At 40.3% G+C, this 20,623-nt stretch overlaps 1 protein-coding gene across 4 annotated transcripts in view; it reads left to right on the top strand.

The window, feature by feature from the left end:
- The first annotated feature begins 2,706 nt into the window (after nucleotides 1-2,706).
- Nucleotides 2,707-20,623, top strand: part of LOC140719806 (protein argonaute-3) — a 126,745-nt gene continuing 108,828 nt past the window's right edge. For all 4 annotated transcript variants that reach the window (XR_012097008.1, XR_012097007.1, XM_073034702.1 and 1 more), the window contains exon 1: nucleotides 2,707-3,105. Coding sequence is in view for 2 of the 4 variants with exons in the window: in XM_073034702.1 (XP_072890803.1) it covers nucleotides 3,087-3,105 (19 nt within the window). In the remaining 2 variants the exon portion in view is untranslated. The remainder of the gene's footprint in view (nucleotides 3,106-20,623) is intronic.

Genomic DNA, 20,623 nt, shown 5'->3' on the forward strand with positions numbered 1-20,623 from the left:
ATGTGGCAGATGGAACACTAAGTGGAAAAACATTGAGGTCATCCACTTTGCTGCACACGGAGTACATGGAAAATGGTAAAAGATTGTATAGAGTTAACATACAAAAAGACTTGAATGTGCCTGTACCACTAGCCATTAAAGGTCAGTGTGTGATTGAGAGGCAAATGATAATAATGGCCTTCATTATAGGAGGATTTGATTGCAGGACTAATGAAAATTTTTTATGCAGATATGAAATTCAACTTGCACATTGTGAATGTTTTGGTTTCCTTCCTGAAGAAAGACATGCAGAAAAGGCTGGATTGCTTTCAGAACTGGTGGATTTGCAGTATAAAGAGAGTTGGGAGTAGACTGGAGCTGTATTCTTTGGAATGTAGAAAGGTAAGAGATCTCATAAAAACCTACAAAATTCTTTTAAAGACTTTACAGTCTAGATGCAGGAAGTATGTTCCCTTTGACTGAAGAGTCTAGGGCCAGGGGTATCACAATTTGAAAATAAAGAATAGACTGAGATGAGGAGAAATTTCATAATGACTAAAAGCAATGAACATTTAGAATTCTCTACTCCATACAGCCATGGAAGCTTGATGGTTATAATTTTTGGAACAGGCCGATAGATTTCAGGGAATTAAGAGAAGCAACGGGTAAGTGGTGAGTGTATAGAAAAGGCAGTGTGATGGAAGATCAGCCATGAATCCTTGTGAATGTCAGAGCATTAGGACTTAGTCCTTTGTTTCCAATGTTCCGTCTTCTGCAGTCAAACATTTCAGAGGGATTGAATTATAAACAGTTCAATTTGTACCGCTGGTAGATGTAAATGATCAAACATCACCAGCGAAATTAAAGTCCTTGGTTAAGAATTAGTTTGACTGGGCCGACGGTCACAATACCCACACTCCTGTGTTTGATGATGAAGTGTCAAGCCGAACTCTGGGTAAACAGTTGTTTGTGTCAAACCTTGAGTATTCATCCATCTCTAAAACAAATAGAAAAATCTAGAGAGGAAATAAAAAGATCTGCAGATCTGGAGAGGGGGAGAAAGAACACCTCGCATCTGTTGAAAGTGAAACAGTTATTGGATCCTTTGCAGAACAGCAAAGGAGATCGAGGTCAAGGAAATGTGTCCCCTTTCTCCACCACTCCTTGAGACTAACTTGTTTTCATTCCTTTCGAGTTTTGATGAAGTTTCTTTGACCTGAAACCCTAATTCCTTTTCACTTTCTACAGATGCTACCTAACCTGCTGATTATTTGCGGCAGTTTCTGTTTTTATAACCGTATAACAATACAGCACGGAAACAGGCCATCTCGGCCCTTCTAGTCCGTGCCAAACGCTTACTCACACCTAGTCCCACTGGCCCGCACTCAGCCCATAACCCTCCATTCCTTTCCTGTCTATATACCTATCCAATTTTACTTTAAATGACAATACCGAACCTGCCTCTACCACTCCTCCATTCCTCCACCCAACCTGATAACCTGTTTTCAGAGGTACTGCTAAGCTGGTTTTCTTCAGCATATGGGCAGTGCAAAACTATATGTATTTACCATTGTGAGCTCAAAACAATAACCTATAAAGATCTTTCCTTCTGTATTTTACATGTCTCAAAGCTTTGGAAATACATGAACTAAGTATTTCCTCCCATCCTGCGCACGGACTGTTTGATCTGCTTCCGTCTGGTAGGCGCTTCAGATCCCTCCAGACTAAGACTAATAGGCACTGGAGAAGTTTTTTCCCTACTGCGGTCACTTTGCTGAACGGTTAACTGTCGGCTAACTATTACTTGGATTGCACTACCTGTATGTATAATCTATATTTTCATTTATATTTATCATTATTATTGTTATGAGCAGAGAGACAACATCTGCCGGAAGTAAATTCCTTGTATGTGCATAGGTACTTGGCGATTAAAGTCTGATTCTGATTCTTGCCATGCTGAAAACAAATTGGTACTTTCAACCACAAGTCATTTTCCCAACTGTTTATAACTTAGCAAATGCAATCAAAGGGATGAGTACATGAATAATGTTTAGGAACTTCATAGTTCATCTGGTTCTGCTGTTGTATTTTTTTTGATTACACTAGAAATTTTACAAATAACATCTACCTTTTACCATTGACTCCAGTGCAGTGCATTAGGATCCGCTCCTATCCCTACTATTTAAAAGTTCAACCTTCTGCATTCAAACATCTCAGAGGGATTGAGTTGCAAACAGAGAAATTTGTATGAAGACACCAGTCCTGATGAAGGATCTCGGCTTGAAACATCAGCTCTATAGATACTGCCCGACCTGCTGCGTTTCTCCCAGCATTTTGTGTGTGTGTGAACTTTTTACCATAATTATTTTAAGTATAAATGATGCCCTATGAGGACGAAACGTGCATGGGTTACATTAAGTTACATTAAGTAATCATTACTTAAAAACAAAATTCCTTGAAATTTAATAAGGAATAAATCCCCATTCTCTGCAGTATCAGCGAACAAGAAAACTGGAAAGGTGAACATCAGAGAAAACATTTTTAAAAGCTGAACTTTTTTAAAAAAATAAAAGAAACTTCCGAGAGACCAAACAATATGGAATACGCGGTGACGTCAGACGCAACGTTCGGTTTATGAATAGTAGGCGGGCGGTGTGACGCTATATCCTTCGCCTGGAAAGTTTATGAATCAGGCTGGAAAACGTCGTTTCCGGCGGTTAGGTGACGGCGCTTCCGGTTTGTGAGACGCTGTAGGTGATAATAAAAAAAGACGAAAGCGGCGGAGTGGAAGTGGAGAGTGAAGCTGGGTCGAGGGACGGGCAAGTGAGGGAGAGGGAGGCGCCGCCGCCGCAAGCTCCGGCTGTTAAACTCGTCCACAAGCAGCAGACCACCCCCTCGGCATTTCCCAACCGTCACTACCGGGAGGAGAGTCGCGGCCCCGCGCTTCGGGAGGTGCGCCAGCCGGGAGAGGCATTTGTCCGGGAGCCGGGGCTCGCCCGTCGCCTGCCGGCTCGTCCTTCCGCCGGCTGCCCCCCCACCCCCCGCCCATCCGTCGAAAGGTCGCTGCCCACCCAGCGAAGGAGCGTGTGTAGGAAGGGGCTCCATGAATGGAAATCGGAACCCCAGGTACGAAGGGCCGCCGCACCAGAGGGGGGAAGGTGCTGGAATGTGCCCTGAAAATGGGCGACGGGGAGGTAACGTCAGAGCGATTCGAGAGCAGGGCAGCGAGGTAGTTCAGATGTTCATCAGCGGTCTGCTGGAAAGTTAATTATATCGCCGATCGATGCAGCAAAAGTCTAGTTTGCCATCCCTGAAATTGCACCCTGTGTAACTCGGCTGCGGGGGGACTGGGTTTGTTGGGGCTGGTTAGAAGTCTCGGGGGGGAAAGGAAGGGAATGCAGTAACCCCGCTCAGTACATTACCAACGGTAAGCGAAGCATGCATGGTGTGTGCGACCGGCCGCTGAAATGTGCTGTCATCGCTCGTTTTATTAAGTCTCCCATTTGTATTCTAACTGAGATCGAAACTAATTCAACAGGGAATCTACTAGTGTGATGTAAAAGGCAGGGGTCTTCATCTTGCCGGCATTTATAAACAGCAAGTTGCACAGAAAACAATGGCAAGGTGGAAGAATAATTTCCGCTGAATGCTTGCGATGAAGTAATTTGACCAAATGTACTAATTGGATTCTCATACAAAATCTGATTTAGTTACAGGGTAATTTCTAATGTGCCGATTTTAATTTTTTTCTCAGCATGGCTGTAAACTGAAAATGTAAAAACGCTACTTTCTACCCTTGTAAATTTCTTATTATTTACTGAAGATAAAAAAAATCCAAAAGAATTGGTACAAGTTGACATTTATGCTGAAGGAATTAATTCATTTATCCAACATAAAATTTATCCTGACAACTGCCAATTAATATTTTTCTAGCCATTCAAATTAATCATACAATATTAAAAGCTTAACGTATTTTGTTTAAATATATTGACTTTCAAAACTGATGCAATAGTGTTGTAACATCAGAAAGTGATTCTGACTAATGATGTCGGATTAATTTTCTGAAATGTTTGGAGGCATTTACAGTGATCGAGTAATGGGTAAGTCGACTGTGAGGTTTAACAAACACGATTATTAAGATATTTGACTGAAACATTGCGTTGTCATATGAAGAGCATTTGATGGCTCTGGAACTGTAGTTTCTAGAATTTAGAAGAATGACCTCATTGAAACTGACTGAATGTTGAAAGGCCTCGATAGAGTGGATGTGGAGAGGATGTTTCTTATCAGGACACAGTCTCAGAATAGAGGGGTGTCCTTTTAGAACAAAGATGAGGAATTTCTTTAGCCAGAGAGTGGTTAATCTGTGGAATTTGTTGCCACTGGCATCTGTGGGAGCCAAGTATTAAGGCAGAGGTTGATAGAATCTTGTTTGATCAGGGATGATGGGAGACAGGGAGAAGGCAGGAGATTGGAGCTATGGATCAGTGACAGTGAAATGAGAGAGCAGATTTGATGGGCCAAATGACCTAATTTTGCTCCTATATCTTATGGTCTTAAGGAAACTTGTTAATAATGCCTTTCCAAAATGAACACTCAAGTGTGTAGTTGCTTGTAGTTTATATTGCCAAGAGTATGTTGTTTCCGTTAAGGTGAAAGTCTTCGTCATGACTTGCAATAGTTACCTTTTACACAATGTGTCCTGAATCCGAAGTAATATTCAGTTCTTTGCAGAATCGATACTGTATTTTATATAAAGAATAACCCTTCCCTATATCCCAAAGTTTTATGAACACTAGGTCTGAGCAAGAAAGATTATGAACACAGTACTGAGAATCTAAGTTCTAGCTTCTAAACATTGATGAATCAGATAGTGCTGGTTTGTGGAAAATATGTTCTCATTAATTTTGTGAAAATGTTTGTCTTTTAATTAAATAATAATTAAACAACCTTTTTAGTGCCATGGTTTCCCTACTGTGGACTCCAGGTTGGGAAGCACTGTTTTAGCTGAACTGCATCTGTCCAGAAATGTGGTAGATGAACTGAAGTTTTCCCAGCTCTTTCCTGGAATTATCCGTGAGAACGTGGACAGGAATGGCTCTGTGTAATGCTTTTTCTAATCTGACAAGGTATCTGTGGACTTTGCTGACCTGAGTTGAAAGTTCTGTATTCTTTTAAGGTTGAAAGGAATGGGCAATTAATATTTTCAATTATATTGCTCTGATTGTTCCATCAATAACGGATTTTTCTCCCAACTTTCTTTTCAATAGAAATGCGTATCTGCTTCGGAGATAGATATATTCGAACCAGTTGCAGTCCTTTTGACAAATTTCAGTTTAATTTGCTGCACAATCTTAGCTTGACCATTTTAATGATGAGCAAGAACAGAGGCGATGAAGTAGTTTGCTCTGGTTGCAGCAGTGCTAACTTGGCAAAATCAGTTCCAGTACACACAATGATTCTGGATTTCAGCTACCTAAAATGGGAATATTTGATGATTTCCACCGGAGCTGCTCATGTGAGTCGCCTTCTCAATGGTGCCCCGGAAGTGGAGGTCCCTTAACTTTAATTGAATCATTAGACTAAGTGACCTATCAGGAACAGATCTCTTGACATACACTGAAAAGAGTTTCTGATAACAGTACATATAAAACTTTACTGAGGGAGCAGTACTAATGTTTGGAATGAATGTGGCCAAGTGTAAAAGCTGGCAGTGAAAATAATTACCAGGAGCAGTGATCATAAAATGGATTGATTTAGCATCGTTATGGGAAATGGAAACATTAGAAGTGAAACATTTGTACTAGTGAAGCATTCCTTGCTGGAGAGAGTTGGGATCAAGCAGAAGTGGATGGGAAATAGGTATTGAAAGTAGATCGGTGTTAGAGTGTTGGGAAGAATCCAACAAGTGGAAGGTTAGAGCACAAATGTGCCATTAAAAAAGAGCAGTATTCTGGGAGCATACTGGTTAACGGGTGAAAGAAAGGTGAGAGCTCAGTATGGCAGAAGCCTTAGAGTACAGAAGGTGCAACATTAAATAAAAAGGAAATTAGAAAGGTAAAGTGGCTGCTTGAAAAACTCTCAGCAGGTAAAATCCAAAGTAAACTTTAAAGCCATAAGATAGAGGAGCAGAGTTAGGCCATTTGTCCCATCGGGTCTGCTCTGGTATTATCATGGCTGATCCATATTTTCCTCCCAATCCCAATCTCCTGCCTTCTCCCCATAGGTCTTCGTGTTTTCTAAAGGTCTGAGCAAAGAGGAATGGGAAGAAAGCAGTGAATCCTATTGGATACCAAAGCAACAAGCTGAGTGCATGCAGAAAGTTCTGAATGAATACTTAACATTGGCCTTCATTGATAGTAAGAAGGAAGAATATGAAGTGTTATAAATAATGATGGGGTCTATTTATTAAAGCATCTGGGATTATTATATCGATAAACATTTTTGCAATCTTAAGAAGCAAAAGAGGAAATACATTAGGCTCTGATTATAATTTTCCAGGCTTATTCATAACAGATGTGGGGCAGGGGGATTAGAAGATCGCTGTTGTATCATGGTTCAAAAGGAGAGAAGGGCTAGATAGGACAGGACAAACAGGACTGATACTGGCTGTAGGAAAATGTTGGGAAAAGTATTTTGAGCACACGGCAAGTCAACATTTGGAGAGGCAGAGGTTAGTTGAGGACAGTCATGGATTTATATAGGAAGGTTGTGTTGAACTAATTATATTTTGAGGTGACAAGGAGTGTTGATGAAGGATGAGCATTTGATATAATGATTAAAAGTTGTCTTGAGCATTGGGAAGTTGTGAGTGAGGAACTGTACTTCTGGGAATTTACAGGACTTGCCACTCAGCTTCTTGCTTTGGCATTATGAAAGGGAAAGGAACATGACGTACATGTCTGCACATTCCTGAAGGCAATAGAATTGGTATATAAGGTGGTTAAAAAGGCATTTTGATGTTTATTAGCATGGAATACAAGAGTACGAAGGTCACAGATTGGTTCTGATCACCACACTAAAAGGAAAATGTGACTGAGCTAGAGAAGGTGAAGAGAATATCAATGGGGATATTCCCAGAGCTGGAAAATTGCAGTAATCAGGAGAGGGTGTCTAGGTTAGATTTTTTTTTTCCCTTTGAAGTAAAGGAGGCTGAAGGAAGGTTTCATTGAAGTGTATAAAATTACAGGAGCCCAGCCCATGCTAAAGAATAAGCCAGTTTCATTTGGCAAAGGGGACAGTACATGGGCAAAAAATTCTCGTACTTGGAATTGGGGACAAATCTGTTCTATTCTGAAGGGACCCGAAAGGGTGATAGATGTGTGGATGATACCATGAAGAACGGTTACTTACAAAGCAATGGGCCAAGAGCTGAGAGGTGGAACCTGATAAGTATTCAGTTTTCAGTCAACATGGATACAATAACCTGATCAGCTTGCCTCTGTGCTATAAATTCCTAAGATTCTTAATACCGTAATGTTGGTTGTCACTGCTCTCTCTGGCAATGCAGTCCTCAGTATGGTCAGTCTGCTGCTGAGTCATTCCCAGTGATGGGTAGTGAAGTGCCCCATGCGGAGTAAATTCTCTGCCCTTATTAACCTTGTATATCCAACTGTCGTGCAATATGGAGGGATGTTTTTCATCTGCTGTGGGAGCGTGGTAGACGCTAATCAGCAGGATGTTTTCTTGCACTTGTTCCCTCTGTGCCAGTTCACCTGTTAGTTTAGAACTGCTTGTGGGACTGCATGTTACCCAGAGGGTGTTGGGTTGCAGGACTCTGAGACATTAGTTTATCAGTGTGAACGCACCAACCTTTCGTTTGGCTAGTCGGTGGGTCAGTTTTCCGAATGTTGGTACCAAATGCCCATGGGAAAGACTGCAGGATTGTTGTGTCTGGGCTGGTGTTTTAACAGAGCTTAGTTTCTGATTTCAGCTTTCTGTTCAAAATTACGCAAGTAATGAACTAAATTTAAATATCACCCTCCCCAGCAGTGGTAAGATTCGATGTTGGTTGTGGATCAATAAATCTGGACTCTATCATGACTGTCAGTCTTCCATTCCTTACTCCAGTAGTCCACCAAGATTACAGCTCTGAGAGAATGCTGGGTGGTAGGTCGAATTCTTCAACTTGTGTGGGTGGATATATAATTTTACTAAGGAAGGAAATTCAGTATTCCTACCACACCACTGAATACTTAATGTTACATTTCTGTTTCTTGGACTTTGTTCAAGTTACTTGGTAGGTTTTCCTTTAGAAATGGCATGCAGTATTATAGGATGGGAAATAAAGTTGCACCAGGAGACGAGAAAATCTAACTCAGTTTGAAAACTTTTGCATATTCTGGCCCTTGCAAGAACAAGGCACTGCAGAAAGCAAACTGAATGAAGGCAATTTTGATCTGCAATGTTAACTCTTTCTACCGTTGCAAGAAAATGTTCGTGAGCCCTTTGTAATTAGCTGCTTTTCTGCATTAATTACTTATAAAATGTAATCTGAACCTCATCAGAGCTCCGATAATAGACAAACACAATCAGCCTAAACTAACAACACACAAACAATTGTACATTTCATGTCTTTATTGAACAGATTGTTTAATCATTCACCATCTAGGCTGGAAAAAGTATGTATTTAATATATTGTATTTAATAACTAATAATTTAATAACTGGTAGAACCTTCTTTAGCAGCAATAACCTCCAAAAAACATTTCCTGTAGCTGCTGATCAGACTTGCACAATGGCGAGGAGGAATTTTAGATGATTCCTCCATTCAAAACTATTTCAGTCTATCAATATTTCTGGGATACCTTGCATGAACAGCCCTCTTCAGGTCATGCCTCAGCATCTCAATTGGGTTAAGGTCTGGACTCTGACCTGGCCATTCCAAAACACAAATGTTCTTCTTTTTAAGCCGTTCTGTTGTTGGTTTACGCTTGTGCGTTGGATCATTGCTTTGTGTTGCATCATCCAATTTCTATCAAGCTTCAGGTGATGGATCTCTACCCTGACATTCCCCTGTAAAATATCTCGATACAGTTTTAAATTCATTGTCCCCTCAATGTTTGCAAGTTGTCCAGCCCCTAAAAGTTTTAAGGTGCTTTGAAGTCGGTGCAGAGGGTATGTCAGGGGGAAGTTTTTTCACTCAGAGAGTGGTGAGTGCGTGGAATGGGCTGCCAGTGACTGTGGTGGAGGTGGATACAATAGGGGCTTTTAAGAATCTCCTGCATAGGTACATGGAGCTTAGAAAAATAAAGGGCTAAGGGTAACCCTCGGTAATTTCTAAAGTAAGTACATTTTCGGCACAGCATTGTGGGCTGAAGGGCCTGTATTGTGCTGTGTGTGGGTTTTCTGTGTTTGTCTATTATGACTCAGATGAAGATCAGACCACATTTGTGAGTAATTAATGCAGAAAAGCAGGTAATTGCAAGGGTTCACAAACTTTTCCTTGCAACTGTATTTCCACAGTTCCCAAGTTGTTCCCAATATTTTGTTTTTTTTAAATTTTCATTGGCTGAGATGCATACATGTGTGTAGTTTGTATTGTATAAAAGTACATTTTAAGATTTGTTTAGATGTGAATTTAATCTTGGTGCTCATGGTGGATTTATGTAAACGTATCGATAGTTACTTTTTTTAGCAACATCGTAGAACACCTTTAAAATGCTGAAGAATGACCTAAGATAATTCCAACATCTCTAAAGGTAGAATATTGAGACTCCAGTTAATGTTTTAAAGTACATCCTGAATGGGAAGGAGGTGAAGATGCTTCAGAAAACAGTTCTACTCAGTAGTACGTTGGGAAGTAAAGGGACAGGAAGGCAATCCCTTCTGGATTGTAGATTTGGGTGTGGGAGTTTGTAACACTGCACGTCACTGAAATAGTCGGCACTAATGCACAGAAACAGGCCCTTCAGCCCATCTTGTCCATGCTAAACCATTATTCTACCTAGTCCCACTGACCTGCAGTTGGACCATAGCCCACCGTCTCCATCGATGTACTTATCCAAACTTCTTGTAAGTATTGAAATTCAACCCATAGTCGTCATTTCCACTGGCAGCTCATTCTGCACTTTCACCACCCTGAGTGAAGAAGTTTCTGCTCATGTACCTTTTCAACCTCCAGTTCCAATCATTCACTCTGTCTATATAAGAAGATTACAAGCTTCCTATTGGAAAATAGCAAGGAGTACAAACATTAAAGCATTTAAAATAAGAAGTTTCAGATTTAGGTTTTGGGCAGAGGCAAGGAAAGAAGCCTTGGTTGGCAAGGTGCTAACCTCGAGTGGCGAATAGGAATCTATTCGTAGTAGATTTGTAATGTCCATAAGAGACTGCATACAAATGTTCTCATTACAGATGGGTAAAGGGAACTGGGAAGGTTGAAAATATTGCATCCAAAGTTAGCTCATGGCCAAATAGGACAGGGCTGTTGGTATTATCTGATACAGCACAAGAGAGTGACCAAATTCAGGATGGTTGAGGCAAAGAGCTGAGTTCATACAGCTCTGCAGAAAATGGACCTATGTGCCCAGATATCATACTGCCTCAGACTAACTGTAAATCATATATAACATCTTCTGTTAGCTTCTTAGTTCTTTTAGCACTTCAGAATCCAGCATGTGTGTAATAAGTATTTTGATTACCCATTGCTTTTATTTTGTACAACTGGGTATTCTGCTTGTGCAGATATTACTGGACCTCTTAGTTCTCTTGAGAAGTAATCTATTATTTCTCATGGCACTAAAGTGCTGCCTTTAATCAGCCACGTTTACAAGTTTGATTGTGTCATGTAGATGGGGTTTGACAGCATGTGTGCAGTTTGGGATAGTTTTATAATAAATTACAGTTACCATGACTAATTCTATGATTTTGCAGCCAGAAGCATGGTATTTGTGTTATGACATATTGTACCGTAATTCTGTTTACTATTTTACTGTATTATATCCACATTTAGCAGAAGGAATGTTTGTAGTTTATTAATGTGTCTGATTGCATCCTGAAGTACTTTGAGCAATCTGGCACGTTTCATAGGGCAGATTATGCCAATTTTTGAACCCACAATCTTTTCTAGTTTCTTTTTTACCCCTTGTAATACTGCTAAGGGGGGGGGGGCAAGAAAAAACCATTTTTATTTATATATTAGTGAACTTACAATACTCAAGCGTTTACTTTTATTGGTGGAGATATAGACCCTGTGGCCATTTTTATTAGGTACTGCCTGTACTTAATAAAGTGTTTACTGAGAGTATGTTCATGGTCTTTTGCTGCTGTAGCCCAGCCACTTCAAGGTTCAACATGTTGGGTTATCAGAGATGCTTTTCAGCACACCGCTGTTGTAACACATGGTTATCTGGTTACTGTCGCCTTCCTGTCAGCTTGAACTAGTCTGGGTATTTTCCTCTGAATTTCATTAACAAGGCATTTTCACACACAGAACTGCCGCTCACTGGATGTTTTTTGTTTTTCACACCATTCTCTGTAAATTCTAGAGGCTGTTGTGCGTGAAAACCTCAGGAGATCAGCAGTTTCTGAGATTCTGCAACCACCTTGTCTGGCACCAACAATCATTCCACATTTCTTCCCCGTTCTTATGTTTGGTCTGAACCACACTATAATTCCTGTTCGTATTTGCATGCTTTTGTGTATTAAGTTACTGCCACATAATTGTCTGGATGTACCTAATAAAGTGACCATTGAGTGTCTAATTTGCGACTTCCTTTTGCAGAGCATTCGACATGAGGAAATTTAGTTCCTTTTATTCTCATGAACTTCTTCGATATCAGCAGTTCTCATTTACTTCACTTGTTGAAGTTATTTGTTCATGGTGATGGATTATAGCAGAACAGAAAGATGCTTTACCAAGTCGCATTCACATCCAAGCTGAAAGAAACAGGCGTTGATATACAGTCGGCCCTCCTTATCCGCGGGAGATTGGTTCCGAGGCCCCCCCACGGATACCAAAAAACTCGGATGCCCAAGTCCCTTATTAACCTGTCTCAGTGCGGTGGTCTTTAGGACCCAGCGGAAGCCCGGACTTTATTTAATGTGTTTCTGTGCAGTGGACATTAGGACCTGGCGGTGCAGCTCTGAATCTGCAGTGTTTCTGTTCACGAAAATAATCACAATCACAATTGAAAATAAGGTGGAAGTAATAAAGCGATCGGAAAGAGGTGAAACGCCATCAGTCATTGGAAAAGCGTTAGTCTGTAGTCAGTCAACGATTGGAACAATTTTAATAGAGCATGTGAAAGGCACTGCCCCGATGAAAGCTACAATTATTACTAAGCAGCGCAGTGGTTTAGTTATTAAAATATGTATGTTTTTATGTGTTTTATATGCATAGAAAGGTAAAATATGTACTATATACTAGAAAAACGTTTGACTAACTGATGCTAAATAATACTGGATGTACCTGTTCCGACTTCAAATCCGATTTAAAGACGGACTCAGGAATGGAACTCATTCATAACCCAGGGACTGCCTGTACTTTTAAGTCATTTCTAGATTACTTATAATACCTAACACAATGTCAATGCTATGTAAGTAGTTGTTACACTGTATTGTTTAGGGAATAATGACAAGAAAAAATAGTCTCTACATGCTCAGGCAACGAGTGCTGGAGAGAGAACTTCCGGGTTTTCCCGATCCGCAGTTGGTTGCGTCCGCACATGTGGAATCCGCAGATAAGGGGGGCTGACTGTAGTTGTATAATCTTTTTCAAGCAGTGCATTTGGAGCTATCATGGTAGATTATTATTTCCACCAGTTGTAATTAGGGCATTTTATCTTCCAGCAGGTGAAGACTTTCTTTGATTAAAAAACAGCATATCAAGTTAGCTGTGCTTCATTTTACAAGAAGTGGTATGTCAATAGTGGGGATTAAGGAAATGATAGAAATTCGGATAAGTTAAGAACTCTGAGGCACTGAAGGATTTGGATGTCCAAGTACCTAATTTTCAAAAGTCTAATGTGCAGGGACTGCAACCAGTTAGGAAAACCATCAATGTTGTTACTTATTCACAGGGAATTGCGTACAAACCAGAGGTCACTGTTTTAAAAATAAGAGCCCCTTTTTTGAGAGAGAGATTGGGAAATTTTTCCAGTGTGTCAAGGGGAGTGGAAGCAGACGCTTAGAATATTTTAAAGGCAGAGGTAGATGTGTAATAAGAGAAAGAAAGGTTAGCATGGGCGCTTGGGAATGTGGAGTTGCTGTTATTATCAGATCAGTCATGATTTTATTAAATGGCAGAGGCTAAATCATGTTTGTAAGTAAATGGACAAAAAGATGACAGTTCATTTACAGTACTGTGCAAAAGTGTCAGGCACATATCTAGAGCTAGGGTATCTTAAGATTTTTGCACAGCACTGTAACAAAGGGAAAGGTTATATTCACCTTGGTCAGAATAAAAAAAAGGCCTAGTGTTATTTAAATGAAGTGCGATTATTAAACAGTGGCTCTAATATTATCACTGAGATTTAGATGAGTGCTTTTTAAAAAAAAAACATGAATGTGTACAAAAAGTATCTACCATGATACCTTTTGAAGACTTGCTCCATTATGCAGAACTTTTAGTGACACTTCTGGTATCGCTTATACATTTCTTATCTTATCTGAGTGTACTCGTGACTTTGAAACAGTAGTTTGGAATTCTTTTAGACCGATTCTTTTCTTTGAAGGGTTTGTTCAAATGGTAAAAGATTGAGTTGAATAGGTTCAGTCAATGAGATGATCTCATTGAAACACAAGGTTTTAGAATCATACAGTGTGGAAGCTGGTTCTGTGGTGCACTGAGTTCATGGCAATCACTAAGAACCTGACTACCCCCACATTCCTCCCATTTCTCCTTAAATTCCCACAGGGCAACTTAGTGGCCTATGAGCTAACCAACCTGTGGCAACTTACTCCCAGCAAAATAACAACCTGTGCATCTTTGGGATGTAGTAAGAAAGCAGAGCTCCTGGGAGAAACCCATGTACCATCATAAAGAACATAGAAATAGTACTGGATGCCAGCAATAACCCTGCCTATTGGCGCTGTGAGGCAGCCATTGTGATGGTTGTGTCGCTACCAGGGGCTGACAGCATAAATGCTGAGCAGATGTTTTCCCTAATGGGGAAATCTAGACGCAGAGGCATAGTTTCTGGGAAAAGGGGTCGACTGCTTCAGATGGAATTTCTTGTGAACCTACAGAGTCTGTTGCTTGGCAGACCAGTGGGTGTTGTCATTAAGATATTTAAGGTTGCAGTATATTTTTGGCTTGAGGCCCTCCCATGGATATTGCGTAGTAGCTGTCTACGTGATACAGAAGCCGGTATGCAATGCAGGGCAGTACGATATGAAGCACAGACTGTTGCCCATTGAAGCAGGCTCTCCCGCAGCTGATGAATCCAAAGGAACGGCAGAGGTCACTATAGTTTAGAACCAGCGCCGTTGCAGGAGACGCCAGTCAGCTCTGGACTCAACGTTGGAGTGCCTTCAGAAATCTAGCTCTGGATTTTTACCGCAAGGTTTACTCCCAAAGCCTCCCCCTTGAATGGGTATGGCCACAAGACAGCGGAGGTTTGAGATCATAAGTTTTCCTCCTCCTGGATGAGCAGCTGATGAGCCCCATCAGCCTGAAGTGATTGGTTTTAAGGTGCCAGTAACCTGCCCTTGCTCCTTCTGTTGTCAGGGGAAATGGTTCCGCTAGATTCGGTAGCTAAGCCAGGAGCTGAACTTAGTTGCCAGAGCCGCATGCCATTAGGAGCATTTAATAAGTCCCACTACCTCTCTTGGCTACAACAACCTTAAAGAACCATATTTGGATAACAAGGACAGGGAAATCATCATCATCAACTGTGGAGTAAGGCAGAGGGATCTTGTGGCTCACTACTTCTATTTCTTAGATGGTAGAGTAGAAACAAGAATCTGAAACCAACACTTTAGTGGATTTGCCTACCTTACAAATAAAGTAATACTATTCAATATTAGTTAAGAACCCTTAATGTAGTATCAAACTCACCTACTTAAAGCAGTTGCTTTGATTCATTGCAGTAACTTGACTTTTTCCAGTGCCTGTAATCAAAGTTAATACTCTTGAGATACACAATGGAATTTAATGCAGACAAATGAGAGGTATTGCACTTTAGGAGAAAACGTACAGTGAACGGTAGAGCTCTGAGGTCCATAGTTAAACAGAGGGACCTGGGAATGCAGGTCCATAATTCTTTGAAAGTGGCATTGAAAGGGTCATTTTGGCATGTTAACCTTCATGAATCAAGGCATTGGTTGTAGGCACTGGGGTGTTATGTTGACATTGTATAAGATGTTGGTGAGGTCAGATTTGGAGTTTTGTGTGCTGCTCTGGTCACCTACCTGGAGGAAAGATATCAATAAAGTTGATAAAGTGCAAAGAAAATTTACAAGGGTGTTGCCAGAACTTGAGGACAGGGAAAGCTTGAATAGGTTGGGACTTTATTCCCTGGAGTGTAGGAGAATGATGGTTACACAAAATTATGATGTGTATAATTAGGGTGAATGCATGCAGGTATTTTCCCTTTTAGGTTGGCTGAGACTCACACAGGTGAAAATGAAATATTTAAGGAGTGTCTATGGAGAACTTCACTCAGAGGGTAGGGTGAGTGGTGGATGATCTGCCAATGGAAGTGGTGGATGCAGGTTCAATTGCAACATTTAAGAGGATATGTACAGTTAATTAGCTAGATAGATTACTGAGGTGGGTGTGGAGGGCTGATGTTCATGTGCAGGTGGATGGGAATAGGCAGAATACCAGGACAGAGTGGACTAGATGGGACAAAGGGTCTCTGTGACATATCGAGGGAGAGTTATCGATTAATTTTTATACTGCATTAAAAGATGGTATTTTAAGGAAAACTTCAAAGGAGGAAGTAGCTCAGATTCTATTCCATAGCTTGTGGCCTAAGGAAATAAGTGCATAGCCATAATTCAATTTCAGCTGAACACAAGTAAAGTCATCAATAATTGAAGAAGTGGGTCAACGGCTTCCAAAAAAAGTGCTGTGGGATTATAAAGGGGCAAATCAGTATTTTGATAGTGGATTGAGAAAAGAATGCTATGCCGATATTTTTTTTTAAACCTCGAGCTTGCTGAATGTTTTGTTTCCTGTAAAGACATTGATAAAAATGTAGCCTTTAATTATTCATAGGAAGGATATTTTCACAAGACTGGCAGTAGTTTATGATCACGATTCCTAATTTTTGAGGTTTTTTTTAATTCCTATGGTGGTTTGAACAATCAATGAATCCAGGGCTTTGGGTTTTTAACTATAACATTGCTTGAGATATGGCTCTATTATGCCCCTCTTTGTGGTGTCTCTATTACACAGCTTCTCAGGAGCTCAAAGCTGTACCACATTCTTAAGTTTTCCTGCTGTTATCTCAGAATTACTGCTGGTCTTGTGCTGTCTTTGGCAGAAGGAGAGAATTTTCTACTTGTCTTAAAAATTATAAGACAGGTTTATGGGGTTGAGTGGGATATGGGATCAGACATGATGGAATGGCAGAACAGATTCAATGGGCTGAATGGCCTAATTCTGCTCTTATGTCTAATGGTCTAAGTTCATGCATTAACGCTTCCAGAGGGATAATTTTGTCTTGATTTTCTTTGTCCTTATAAGCAAGTTGAAACGTTGTTGGGATCTCAGTATATACATGTTTGCATTTATTAGTGGACTTCTAGGTCAACACTTAGAATTTACCACTTTTGAGATAACTATGTAGTGAACAGCTCTTCACAACAACTTCTGGGACCATAAAGTACAAAAAACAAAACCAAATTGGTTTGAACAAGACTGTATGTGATTGTAAGATCAACTTCAGTCTTTGCAACGCCAGTGTCCAATTGTTACTGCTTGTTACTCCTAAAGTGACATAAAACTTTCACTGGAATTTCAGCCAAAGTAAGTTATCAATGATTACAGTTGCAAGATTTCCAGGTTCAAATAAGTATGTGAGCTTCTGGGGTAATGCTTTCAACAAAAGCTATTTGGAGTCAGGTTTTCCAATCATTGAGATGAGATTGGAGGTGTGGGTTGTAGAGGTGACAGAGCCTGCTCGTCTCAAGAAAAATCTGTTTATGTGCACCATGCCTCGATCAAACAACTTTCAGAGGACCTTGGAAGAAGAATTGTAGAGATGCATGAAGCTGGAAAAGGCTACAAAGGCATTTCTAAAGACCTGAGTGTTCATCAGTCCACAATTTTTTAAAAATTGTCTACACATGGAGGAAATTCAGTACTCTCCATAGGAGTGGATGTCCTGCAAAGAGCACAATGTGCAATGTGGAAAGTGGTTGAAAAGAACCCAAGGGTAACAGCAGAAGACATGCAAAAATCTCTAGAACTTGATGTGGTCTCTGTTCATGCGTCCACTATAAGAAAAACACTAAACAAGAATGGTGTTCGTGGAAGGACACCAATGAAAAAAAACACTGCTACAAAAGACCACCTGGATGTTTCACAACACTTTTAGGACAATGATTTGCGGACAGATGAGACTAAGTTGAACTTTTTGGCAGAAGTGCACACTGCTATGTTTGAAGGAAAAAGGGCACTGCACACCAACACCAAAACCTCATCCCAACTGTGAAGCATGGTGGAAGGAGCATCATGGTTTGGGGCTGCATGCTGTAGTCATTGAGGGAGCAGTGAAATATCAGGACATTTTACAGGAGAATGTCAAGATAGCAATCTGTCACTTGAAGCTAAATGGAAGTTGGATGATGCAACAAGACAATGATCTGAAGCACAAGAGTAAATCAACAACTGAATGGTTTAAAAAGAAGAAAATTTGTGTTTTGGAATGGCCAAGCTGAAGTCCAGACCTTAACCCAATTGAGATGCTGTGGCACGACCTGAAGAGGGCTGTTCATGCAAGGTATCCCAGAAATATGGATGAACTGGAACAGTTTTGCATGGAGGAATGGTTTAAAATTCCTCCTTGGGATTGTGCAAGTCTGATCAGCAGCTACAGGAAACGTTTGGTGGAGGTTATTGCTGCTAAAGGAGGTTCTACCAGTTATTAAATACAAGTGTTCACATACTTTTTCCGGCCTGGACTGTGAATGATTAAACAGTGTGAACATGTGTTATTAGTTTAGGCAAATTGTGTTTGTCTATTATTCTGACTTGGATAAAGTTTAGACTGCATTTTATGAGTAATTAATGCAGAAAAACAGGTAATTGGAAAAGGTCATAAACTTTTTCTTGCAACTGTATATGTCTATATGCAATCCTGAGATTTTGTGCTCTGTTATACAGACGATAAAAATATTTGATTGGTGCAAAATGTTAACATTGTAGCAATAAATTGAAATACTTAAACCAATATAAAACTGAATGCTGGAAGAATATAATGGCAATTGAATAAGGACTGCTTCTGTGTGAAAACTGCAACTAAGCAGTACAGGTTGAGCACCCCTTATCCAAAATGCTTTGAGCCAGATGTTTTTTAGATTTCAGATTTTGGAATATCTGAATCTATATATAATTAGATGCCTTGTGGATGGGATCTAAGACGAAACAAAATCCACTTGCATTACATGTACAACTTATCCATTTACCCTAAAGGTTTATGAATATATCTTCAGGGTATATGTATAAGCTGTTTATGTTTAAAAGTGTCAACTGAGTCTTCATCTCTTATACTTTTAGGTATTGAATTCTGCAGTTTAGGAGTGTTTAAAATATACTTAAACACAGTTTTAGATGAATTAGCTACTGTAAATCATCTCGTGGAGTAAGTAAGGGGTAGAAGTATCAAGGCTGTGTTGTTAGCTATAATTGATGAAAACAGATTAAAGAGAATGGAAATTAATGGGGTTGCTCTGAAAGCTGGCATAGAGGCAATAGGCTGACTTTATTCAGCATTATGAAAACAAATTAGGGACATCTCCATACTTATAGTTCCTTCCAGGTGAAAATTACTGAACAGAATCACCAAATGCAGTTCACTTGCATTTCTTCTAATTCAGTTAACTGCATTCATTACTTATTTTCTACAATGGAGAAGCCCAAATACAGAGAGAGCAACTTTGCAGAACACCTTTGTTCATTCCATAAAATTAACCATGGGTGTTTGGTTGCCTGTCACCTGAATTCTCCATTTCTACGGTTTCTGTCTTTGGATAATTCAGTGCAGCAACTCAGGTTCAAGGATAACATCTTACAATCCTCCGGACATGTGCAAATTCAACAGTTTCACAGTACCAGCCTGTTCACACTGTATCCACACCCGTCAGTGCTGATGGAGAACCGTCAACCTTTCACGGTAATTCTGTTTGTCTCTTTCTGGACACGTTGCCTAATGTGCTTTATGTTTTCAGTATTGTTTTTATCCTCCACCTCAATCCACTGTTAAATCTCCCTCAAACAGACCAGTAGCAGCTATTGAGGCTCACCACTCTCCCTCAGCCAACACAATGTGTCATTTGGCTCCTCTGCCTCCAACCCGTGACAGATGTTTCCTTTGCGTTTCTTCCCCACCTCCTCTTCCATCTCTGCTGCTCAAAATATCTTTAATATTTCTGACTTTTCTGTGTTCTGATGAATGGACACAACCTGCATCTCTCTGAGCTATCTCACCTCCTACGTATTTCTATCATTTCTTGTTTTATGAGCATTTATTTTCCCATGGAAAGTTAAGCTCTTTCTGTCCTTTAGAATAGAAAGACCATCTTTGGAGCCAAGCAAGTTCAGTCAGATATCAGTTTGTGTTAAAGTCAAAATCAACTCTGCAAAACAATATTATGGCAAATGAAATGTGCACAATAATTTTAGCCATTTTGTGATTGAAGGTGTTCTAACGGGAGGAGAAAGGTGACAGGGATGTTGAAGAATGAAAGCAGCCCTGAAACATTATTTCATGCTTAAGGAATTATTAGGGAAAGTAACGTTGATATCTAGCCCTGCATCTCATTCAGCAACGTGCCTTAGAACCTCGAAAACCTGAACTACAATTTGAACGACGGCCAAGTGGAAATTGCAATTACAGGTCATCGCCAAGTAATGAAGAGGTTCCTTAAGTTTGATCATGTTAATAAGTCAGAAAATATACAAAAAATACTCAACATGGTAACCAACCCTCCATTTCTGTCTTGTATCCCTGTAGTAATGTTTAGGTTTGTGCACTTGTCAAAGCTTGGAAGTGGGGAGAGAGCTGGAGATCTGACATAAAAACAAAACATGCTATAAACAATCATCAGCCAGGCAGCCAAAAACAAAGTTAACATCAAAGGTTTAAAGGTCTATGACATGACGTGTTAACTCCTCGTAATTGAGTTAATCGAAACTGGATTTTATTTTTCTCTTTTTCTACTACATTTGCCACTTCGGACAGTTAATATAACTTGCTCACACAAAATGCTGGTGGAACACAGCAGGCCAGGCAGCATCTATAGGGAGAAGCGCTGTCGATGTTTCGGGCCGAGACCCTTCGTCAGGACTAACCGAAAGGAAAGATAGTAAGAGATTTGAAAGTAGTGGGGGGAGGGGGAAATGCAAAATGATAGGAGAAGACCGGAGGGGGAAGGGATGAAGCTAAGAGCTGGAAAGGTGATTGGCGAAAGTGATGCAGAGCTGGAGAAGGGAAAGGATCATGGGACGGGAGGCATCAGGAGAAAGAAAGGGG

The sequence above is a fragment of the Hemitrygon akajei genome, chromosome 32 (genome assembly GCF_048418815.1).
Source record: "Hemitrygon akajei chromosome 32, sHemAka1.3, whole genome shotgun sequence".
NCBI lineage: Eukaryota > Metazoa > Chordata > Chondrichthyes > Myliobatiformes > Dasyatidae > Hemitrygon > Hemitrygon akajei.